General features: G+C 40.2%; 1 protein-coding gene across 1 annotated transcript; it reads right to left on the bottom strand.

The window, feature by feature from the left end:
* Window positions 1-10,094: 10,094 nt before the first annotated feature.
* LOC102215579 (olfactory receptor 13C2-like) lies at window positions 10,095-11,027 on the bottom strand. Its single transcript, XM_005745315.1, has one exon. The coding sequence runs from the start codon at window positions 11,025-11,027 to the stop codon at window positions 10,095-10,097; it is 933 nt and encodes a 310-aa protein (XP_005745372.1).

Consider the following 11,027-nt stretch of genomic DNA (forward strand, 5'->3'; position numbering starts at 1 on the left):
TAAATAAACAATGCTTGAAAGTACTGTAGTAATATATTTCCTGCACTGAACTAAGAAGGTAAGTAATTGACTCTGTTTTGTGGCTTTGTTTTATCAGAAAACCTTCCATCCTCTATAGGACTCATTAAGTTCTCTACTAACATGTAAACAACTTCAGGGAATCTGACGAATTGACGTTTAGTCCTATGCACTTCATTTTGTTTGCCCATCCATTTGTTTTAAATCCCTGGAACTAGTATAGGATTAGTATAAAAGCAAAGAAAAAAAAACACGGAAACCACTACTGCCTTCACACTACATTTTCTCAAGTCTCAAGCTTATCGCGTTCAGTCATCCTCGTGTTGTTAACACTTGATATAGCTATATCTATCACTACAATCATCTCCCTTTGCTTTCCGACCACTATTATCTCTGGCTGGATAGCCATCACCAGTTTGTCTGTCTATATTAGGAATCCCCACACTTAGCTTGGTCATTTTCAGCTACCTTGGGTGATGACCTCTGGACTTCAAGGACATATGCTGCACAAATGTTAATTGGTATACTTGTCCTGCCTGCTAGCATCTTGCACTCTACTCTTATGTGCTGGAGTGTTTCAGGCCAGTCTGCCAGGGGTCTTACCCGGTGTGGTAGAACTAAGGTCATGTCCAAATTCATGGGCTGCATCCTCCTGAGGACCTTCGCGGTCTACGTGGGCCGGGTCCTCAGAAGGTCGGGTAGGCCAGAAGTAAACGCTATCCGGTGGAGTTTAATAAACTCGGCCATCTGCTCCTTGCTATCTAAAATATAACAGGACACTGGCGGAAATTCTCGACTGTCTCATACTTCTGTTTAATCAGTTTTCTGTTTGATGTTTATTCAGCTGTGTAAAAAACAAGGAGGAACCCACCCGGGGGATTAATAAAGTTTTATTCTAGCTAATCTAATCTAATACCTTTAATCTCAGCCAAACCGATTGACTCACGAACAAATAAAACACTGAAAAAAGCCCAGAAATAAAATTTTTAGGTTGTCTAAGTGACTTATATATTACGTTTAACCTGAGTAGTGAAAGTCTGCGGTGATCTGAAAATGATGTGCCGGGAGTTGTGCCGTTCTCGGCCGCATCAGTAACCCTCGAGCTCCCGGCTAGCTATCGAGCTGGTGGGTAGCAGACGTCTCCGAAAACGTCGAAGCACTTTTGCAAATATGCGATATCTTGATAAACCGAGCAGATATTTGATGTTTACACAGCTACTTTCTTGCCTGAAAATACGTTTCAAAAGTTTATTTTGTGACCCAGAAAGATTAGTAAGAGTAATTTTAAAACTTAGTAACGGCCGCCATTGTTGGAAACTGGAGTTTGGCTGTGATATGGTAGGCCACGAAGGACACACCCGACCCATCCTTCAAATTCAGGAAAAAGGAGGACGCATTTGTCGGCTGCATTCGGAGGAGTCTACGAATTTGGACAGCCTTCGGCACGTCGCTGCGACATAATTGGTCTACAAATGCGGCCTCAGGAGGATGCAGCCCATGAATTTGGACACGACCTAAGTGTTTATGGATCTTTTGCTTAGAGCTTGTTCCAGTGCTGCCGTGATTCATACCTCTATGTTTTGTCTTTCAGTCCAGCCTCGTCCAGCCACTGATAGGATTTCTGGATGTCAGCCATGTCTTCTATCTGCCGGTGGTACATACTGTGCAGGGATCTGTCCTTCCATGATTGTTCGTCTCCTTGCTCCTCTTCTCTCTCAGGTTTCTGCAGGTGTTGATTGCCCAGGTATTGTTCTTCTCATTCAGCTCCTTACAACTTGCCATACTCTCTGCAAATATTTGGTTGTTGCAGCTTTCCTAATTGCCTCTTTATGGTTTCCATTTGGTAAATGGTGAATGAGCTGATTCTTATATAGCACATTTCTACTTTTCTGGAGCACTCAAAGTGCTTTAATACAACATGCCACATTCACCCATTCACACGAGCACTTTCCTCTGGATGCAACATAGAGCAACTTAGGGTTAATATCTTGCTCAGGGATTTTTGGCATGCAGACTGGGGGACCCAAATTAAAATACCAACCTTCTGATCAGTAGAGGACTTGCTCTACCTCCTGAGCTACTGGCAACCAATTTTCCTGTGGGACTCCCAGGTACTTGTAGCTATCCTCGATGTCTGCAGTGTTGCCTTCTTATAGTGCAGTCCCCTCAGTTCTGACTACTGTCCCACTCTTAGTTACCATCCAACTACACTTCTCCAGTCCGAATGATATTGTGCTATCATGTCTGTAGATCCTAATGGTGTGGATAACTGAACTGATGTCTTATTCACTCCTGGCATATAACTTGATATCATTCATGTAGGTAGTAGAGGATGGTTGACAATGGCTTCATTCCATTGTCAGTATATGGAGCTAGTCTTGTTGATGAGCTTATCGAGGGGTTCAGGCTTATGCTGAACAGTAGTGGGGACAAAAAATCTCCTTGGTAAATCCTGAATTTGATGGTGACTTGTACAATTAACTTAATTAAATTAATGAGATATAGGTTTAAATAGTTTAGTGGGGATGTGGTCAAGTAAATAAACTGTAAGATCATGAGAGGTTCAAAGAATTAAAGACATTTGGATTTGTGGTATAAGAGAAAGAGTTTTCCAGGTCTCTTGGAAACCACACATTACTTATGTTAGGGGGAAACTGGCATGGGAAAAATAAAGCAAATCTTGAATCAGAAAACACTGCACATATTATACTGTGCTTTACTATTACCTTATATGAGCTATTGTGTAGCGGTCTGGTGAAACACATGCAAAAGTAATATACAAACAATAATTATAAAGCAGACAAGACAGGGCAATTAGATTAATAAATAATGCAGGGTACCTGTACCACGTTCCCACGCTACCTTCCTGGTGAAAGCGTCATCGTCACAGGGGTAAACAAAGCAGTCAGCTGGTGAAGGTAAAGGTTTCTCTAAGGATTTGTTCTGCTGTTTTCCAACCAGGGCATGGATTATTCCCAAGATTGTTTGTGTCTTGGCATTTCCTGGATCCTCTTGATGCCTGCTTGGTGCCTGTGGTCAGCTTTGATCATGGTCCTCAGCCTCACTGCCCATGCCCTCCCAGGCTAAACCTCCGCTGTGAACATTATTGAAACCTGAGATCGCTGCGTCTGGTTTCTCAACTTACTGAACCCCGTGCTGCAGCTCCAGCTCCTGCAGCGATTGGCCTGGTAAATGCCAGATCCCTTTAAACAAAACTTTTATTCTTCTGGACTTTTTCAGTTCCCATGCCGGCAGTCAGACGGCAACGGGAGGCGCTAAGGACACTCTTCATGTGAGAGAAAATTTGCTCACACAGATAGGTAAAGCCAAATACTGTCAATAGGGCCTGTGCAATGTTCTTAAGACAGTTAAACTTGTCTGGTAGTGATATCCAGCAAGTGAAGATGCAAGCTCCAGGTTCACGCGCAGCTGTGGATTCTAGCTGTGTTCGTAGTTCTGCGAACTTTGTCACCCACACAGTCGAGCTTTTCAGTTCAATCAGCTGCATTTCCATGTCATCTGTGTCTAGCCATTTAAAAATAGACAAATCCAGCTGCTCATTAAAGCTTTCTGGCTTGATAAGAAAAGAAAACATCGGTCCATACACCTGAAAGTCCAGAAAACTCGTTCAGAATTCTTTCTTGAGTCTTTGGACGTACCCGTGTATTTCCGAGGTGCTGATGCTGCGCTGAGCGAACAGCTCCCTGAGGCGTTTGAAGTAGCAAAACGTGGAAGTTTCAACATTGCTGGAAAAAACTGCCAGTTTTTGAACGAAAGCTTCCCACGTGTCACGCATATCTAAAACAGTTTGTCCGAATCCCTGCAGTTTGAGATTAAACTCGTTGAGGTGTCCCGTTATATCAGCGAGAAAGAAAAATTTTTCAACCCACTTCTCATCTTGGAGTTCGGAATGGCTTTGCCCCTTTTTTGCCAGGAATTTTTTTACCACATCAAAACAATCCACAAATCATTCCAGATCCTTTCTACAGCTAAGCCATCTGACAGCACAGTGGAGCGGGATGTCTTTGCATGAGCTATCCAGCTCCTCGAGCAGAGACTGGAATTGGCGGTGAGTCAAAGGAGATCGCTTAACTATAAAGTTCACGACTTTTGCCACTGTGGGCATGACGTCATGAAGATCTGAATTTGAAATCTTGGAACACAGGTTTTCTTGGTGTATTATACAGTGTAGTTTCATGATGGGATCGCCAACTTGTTCCTCAATTAAGGTAAAAGCGCCCCTGTGTTTCTCAACCACAGCTGGCGCACCATCAGTTGTCACAGCAAAAATCTTTGTAATGTTAATGCCTCGCTCATCAAAACACTCCTTAAAAACTTTGGCAATATCGTCACCTCGCGTTGTTTCAGGCATCGGGGTTAAACAGAAGAGTTCCTCTTGTACTGCCACATCACAGTATCTTACCATAACAGCCAAACGTGGAATGTCATTGATATCAACGCTTTCGTCCAAAGCTACACCAAACACCTGGGCTTCTCTCAAACCAGCTGTTTGTTGGGCTCTGACATTGTCACCCATTTCCTGGATACGTCATTCCACAGTTCTGGCTGATGCAGGTATGTCTTGTATCCTTGCTTTAATTGCATCTTTGTTTGGAAGCCCATTAAATAACACGTCTGAGTACTACTTGCTTGCTTCTCATATCTTGACACAGACGTGTAATTGATTCAACTTTCTCTGCCTCATCCTTGAAGGTTTTTTGTTTCGTCTCAAAATGTCGTTTAACACTGGAAGTCCGGCAAACAACACTCTCGAGGCAAAGGGCACATACAGCACGATCTTTCTGTTGCGCAAAACCCTAGTCTTCTCTCCAAATTGGCATAAAAGACCAGGGATCATCTTTTTTAGCTCACTTCGATATAATTCACAGAACTGGCTAGCTAGCTACATCCCTCTCGTCTGTGTAATTTTTAGCCAGTTACAAGTAAAACAAGGAGGTGGGGCTGTTAGCTTAGATACTGTCATTAAGACTGTCATTAGCTGTATTGTCATTAGCTCTGTGTGAACTAATTTGTGATGTGCATTGGTGGCCCAGCCGTAGATATTTATTTTTAAATACACCTTCTCAGATTATTTCACTGCATGCTGCGCCATCACTTAACCCTTCGCGTGTCAGATGTGGCACACGTGCCCAGGGTTGCCTGGTGTAGCTGAAGGAAGTCATCTAGCAATTGGTCATGTGGTCAGCTGTAGACTAGTGCATGTTTTTTTATTTGGCTCTCAGCTCTTATCTTCTGAGCTCTCCTGCCCCTATCTTCCCTGCTTAGCTTCTTATGTCCTTGTCTTGTCTTGTGTTTTTTCTTACTTTTCCCTGGAACACTCTCTCACAGTCTGTTCTCTAAAACCTAAAAGAGGAATTATGGATTTGATCAACTGGTCTCTGAATGCAATTGACACCCCTTCTCAACGAGAATCTGGGCTCAGGTGAGCCTGACTGCTGAAGATATCTACCTATTCGGAACCATAATAACAGGGTTCTTGCTGATCGGAGCTGGCTTGGCCCTGGCTTATCGAAGAATTAAGGAAGTGGAACCAGCTGTTCAAACCCCCAAAAGGCTGCCCACTGGGATTGAAATGATGGGACGAGGCATGAGTTTCTCAAAATGGGCTCATTGAGTGCAACACGGAGAAGATCTTGGAGAACGCACGGCTGCTGTGAATACTCAGAACAAGACATCTGAGTGAAAAACTGGATTGCATCTGGAGGGGCTAGCTCGAATAACACCTTTGAGCGCAAATTCGATCACATCTTGGCGAAGTGCACTGCGGTCGTGAGTTCTCAGAACCTGCTCTTTGAGCAAAAAGAATGACAACATCACGGAACGTAAGTTTGGATAACATCATAGAAAGCTCACGGCTCTCCAACGGCAGATTGAGAGACCAGTGTTGGACTGTTAGAACAGCTTTGAAATTCATATGAGTTGATCGCACTAAAATAAAAATCATCATCACTTCATGCGGAGACCCCTTCGGCGCCAGCTGCGGCCTCAAGGCTGGAGCTGAACAAAACACCCTGATAACGACTGTGTTTCGACTGTTCCCCCCATTCCATGCAAGGCCACCTGGGTTGGCTGGAAGACTGTTTACTTATCCTGGCGGGGCGAAGGACACTGTTTCAGCTGAACTCTGGACACACACACACATACACTGATATGCACACATTGATCCCCCCTCCCTGTCCAAACGCCTTCGATGCTTGTGCTTGCGCCATTAGCGTGCTGCTTGCTGTAACCCTAATTTCCTTCGGGATTAATAAAGTATTCTGATTCTGATAAACAAGCCACAATGTGAGTGTGTGTTATCGATCCACTACAAATACTACTGCAACATTTCATGCGGAGAGACAGCAAAAGTGGTGAATGTTAGCCACTTCCTCTATCTCCAGCCCATGCAGGGGCCTATCCTTCCATGATGGTTCTTCTCCTTGCTCCTCTTCTTTCTTGGGTTTCTGCTGCCTGAAGTACTCACTAAGGAATTAACAACCCTAGTCTGTAACAAAGTCAGCAAAGAAGGATGTAAAGCTATAAAACTCTGCTGTATTATTCACCAACAAGTACTCTGTGCTAAACATTTAAAATATGACCATGTTATGAAACTGGTGATAAAGGCTATTAATTATATTCGCTCCAAAGCCCTGTACAACCGCCAGTTTCAACAGCTTCTACTCAACATCCAGAATACGGAGGTGTTGTGTATTATAATGACGTAAGATGGCTCAGTAGGAGGTCTGCACTGCAGCGGTTCTACTCTCTTATGGAGGAAATCGGACAATTCTTTTTTTGAATTTCACAGTTCTTATTTAAACAGCTGACTTTGAATTAAATCTAACATTAAAAAATAGTTAAATTCAGTAGGAAACATTTTCATAATATAACAGATGAAATTCAAAATATACTGTCAGCTCTCCAAGCAAGACTTCAGTATTAAATAAAATGGTCTAGTTATGAAGTTGAACTTTAATCTGAGCCAAAACCAATTTACTCAGGAACAAATCAAACACTGAAATAAACCAAACATTGACATTTAGAAGTTATCAGAGTGACTTATATATCATGTTTAACCCGAGAAGCGAAAGACCGTAGGGGGGTTGGGGGGGTAGGGGGGTTGGGGGGTTGAAAATGATGTGCCTTGAGTCTGCGCCTTGGCCACCTGGTCAGCTGGAGTGGGACAAAAAGTCAGTCTGGGCATTTTGACTAGAGACAGGCCCACCAGGTTTTATAGGAAAAACCATAAAGCCTTTGTGACAGTGATATACACTGTCTTGTTGGTATATATGTATGAGTTCTAAACAGTTTACATCATATGACCACTGAAGGACATCTCTTGATTTCACCTTCGTGTTTCCCTCTCACCAGATATCCAAACCGACATCATGACAAGCAGCTTTTACGGCTGTGGCTCCAGTAAACATCAGCTGATACTAGAAAGTAATATTAAATGAATTCTAACAACAGCTGATCAAGCTTAAACGTGCTGCTGTTGTTTAGCGCATGTTTTCATGTTCATTCCGTTTAGTCCAGCTTCCCCTGTCTCGTTATGGTTATTCCTATCAGTTGTGTGTGTCCTCACGTCCCTGTCATCCCTCTGTGTATTTAGGTCAGCGTCTCTCTCAGTTCGGTCCTCCCTCATGGCTCCGTGTCTCTCCCCGTGTTTCCCTAAGTAATTAGATTAGATTAGCATTAGAATTTCCCAGTTTAGTTTAGCATTGTCTTGTATCTTTTTTCCCCGTTCAGTAATAAAGCTGTATTTTGAGTTAAGTCCCGTTTTCCATGAGTTTGTGTTTGGGTCCTCTCCTGCCAGCACACAGACGTTTCATGACAGTCAAATGAGAAGCTTGGCTCCTAGTGGTCTGCAACACTGCAAAGTAAACACAGGTTCAGCATTACTGTTGCTGAGTACAGATTTTGATACTTTTAACTTATAAAGGCAGCTTATATGGCAGAGAGCCGTGTGTCTTGATTTATCAAATAAATCATCATCAATTTGAAAATTCTGAGCACATTTTAATGACAACTAAATCACCTTCCACAAGAAATAGTTAACACAATAAAACAGACATAAAACAGACAAGTCAGCTTGCCATATATTTAGGAACTGGGTGTCTTTAAGACTTGGAATGTAAATGTAAGTGTCCAGGTGCCCAGGGCAGCTGTGGCTACAACTGTAGCTGCCTCCACCAGTGTGTGAATGTGTGTGTAAATGGGTGGATGACTGGGTGTGTAAAGCGCTTTGGGGTCCCTGGGGGGGACTAGTAAAGCGCTATACAAATACAGGCCATTTACCATTTTTACCATTTTTCTTCTTTTGGTCAACTTCTGTTGATTATTGTGCTATATAAATAAAGTAAACTTGACAGTCAACACAAAAAGGTTATTATATTCAGATATTTTTCATAATTCAAAATGGAGTAAACATGGGAATGACGGAATAGATTGACTGAGTACAATTCAATGGCCCATCTTGGTGGAACGGAACCAAAGCTATGAGAGGGATTACAGCAGGACCCCCCGGAGCCAAGATGCTGGTGGTGGAGTTTGCTTGAATGGAAAAGTGGGAGTGATAAAACTTAGATTTAGCTGGCAGCACCTGGGAATGCACAGATATGAATATTCACCTATATCTTGTCGTGGAACTTTATAAAATAAAATGCAAACACTTGATGAATGTCTTTGAAGTGAGTTTTATTCACGTTGCAGCAAGAGAGAGAGTCCAGTCTGAGTGTCTGTCCCACTATGCTTCAAATAAACATGTTATATATGTGTTATTGTCAGAAAAGGTGAGGAAACACTAAGGAAAAATACATTTCCATTACAATCTCTACACATTAAAATATCAACAGCTATGATGACTAATTGGGTTGTTATGATACTAGAATTTCGAACTCGATACATATTAACCAGGAAAATACTTGATACCATATTTGATATTATGGGGAAGATTCTGAACCCACCCTGCAATGACAAAAGTAATGGCAAAGATGTCATATCACTAAAAAAAAAAAAAAAAAAGTTTTAATGTTCATCTACTTTTCCCAATATATATTTAGTTAGATCTGACAAAAGAAGAACTTAAGATTGAGTTTAGAAGTTTCATTTGTTTTACAAATTATTTATATAATTTAATTGCAGAATGTGAAGGTAGATTTTAGAACCTATCTGTTGTAAGGGTGTTAATATTTTTCATGAAATGGTAAAATATTGAACTTTCATTTCAAAACATTTGATATGTTTTTGATGTGCTATTGTTAATAATATTGTGGGTTTATGAGATTGGTAAATTTTTACATTTCTTTTTTTTAAATTTACATACATCTGTTTGGTTAATAACTCACACTGACCAATAAAATGTGACAAGTGGTGAAGATGCAGGTCCTTGGGCAACAGTTACAAAGTGTTACCACTTATTCCTTTAGTGGAGAATCTATGTTTCACTATGTTCCACTAGCATATCCTAAATAAGAATTAGCAATAATGTAAAAATGAAGAAATACAAAAGTTTAAAAACATTAATCTGAAAATAGACTTAATTACCTATCATTTTACCTATGGCAGAATGGATATGTTTATGTTAAGACAACTGCATACATTTTTCATTAATTGCTTCCCAAAAGCTCCTAGGTTGTAACTTACCAAAACTCTGCAGCTCTGAAACTGTAGGTATTACATCCCATTAAGATGAGCATTGTACTGAGTACAGCAACATACAACTTGAAAAAACTAAAAAAGAATTGTGTGAAATGAATTAAAACTAATGTCATTTATTTTGCTCATATACGTTTTCTTTAAAAAGATTGATTACTCTGTTAGACTTGTAATTATGAGAAACTAAAGAAAAACTTGTTGAGGAATAGTATATTTACAAAATAAACTTAGAACATGTTTGTCCTATTATCAGTATGGACTTAATACACCAACAGTAAATCATAGCAATAATTTATGAATAATTAAATAAGTAAAAATGACATTTTTATGTTTTACTTTTTGATTATGTTAAAAAGTGTTTTCAGTAATTTCAGCAAACTGATTACATAACAATTAAGGCACATTAGCATTGATAGTTAATACACGATGATTCTGGCATGACAAAATAATCTTTTTAGCTGTTTAGAAATTTCCTTCATTTTGAGCCCATAAATGAATGGATTAAACAATGGATGATAGAGCACTATTTGTAATGTCATTAGTAATCGTGCAGCTTTTGGAAAATCTGATTCCACTCGAGCTATGCTTACATCATAGATACTTAAACAGGAAATACTGATTAAAACTAACAGATGGGGTAAACAGGTCTCTGCAGCTTTCTTCCTAATTTCTTTGCAACTTTGATATGAGATGATAAAAATGTTCGTATAAGTGAAAACTATGAAGAGCACAGGAAGTATTATAAGATCTATTAAAGCAACCACTCCAAATACAATAATTAATCTTGACTTTACACACAGAAGAGTGTAAACTGCATTATTACAAAATATTCCCTTTAAATTAAAGTTACACAATGTTGCTTCAGCACTCCCTATTGCTTGGATTGCAATATGAACAGCAGGTATAAGCCAAGATACGACCAGGAAAATGATCACAGTGGTTTTGTTCATGATAGTTGGATATTCAAGAGGTTTACAAATAGCCACATATCTGTCATAAGCCATGGCTGCCAAGAGAAAGAACTCTGAACTGCCTAAAGTGTAAAACATAAAAAACTGAAAGAGACAGGCTGAATATGTTATGACTTGTTTTTCAGATAAAAAGTCAATCAGAAGTTTTGGATAAATATTTGTGCTGTAAAGGAGACAGTTCAGCAGCAAAGCTGCAATGAAAATGTACATAGGCTCATGAAGGTTTTTATGAATCCAGATCACATACACGATGGTAGAATTACTGCATATTATTATAATGTATAATGTAAAGATAATACAAAAATAAACATATCTGTACTTGTTAACCTCAATGTATCCATCTAGAGTTACATATGTGGTATTTAACTCCTCATCCAT

Source organism: Pundamilia nyererei, unplaced genomic scaffold, assembly GCF_000239375.1.
Source record: "Pundamilia nyererei isolate P.nyererei 1_Seehausen unplaced genomic scaffold, PunNye1.0 scaffold00157, whole genome shotgun sequence".
Taxonomy (NCBI): domain Eukaryota; kingdom Metazoa; phylum Chordata; class Actinopteri; order Cichliformes; family Cichlidae; genus Pundamilia; species Pundamilia nyererei.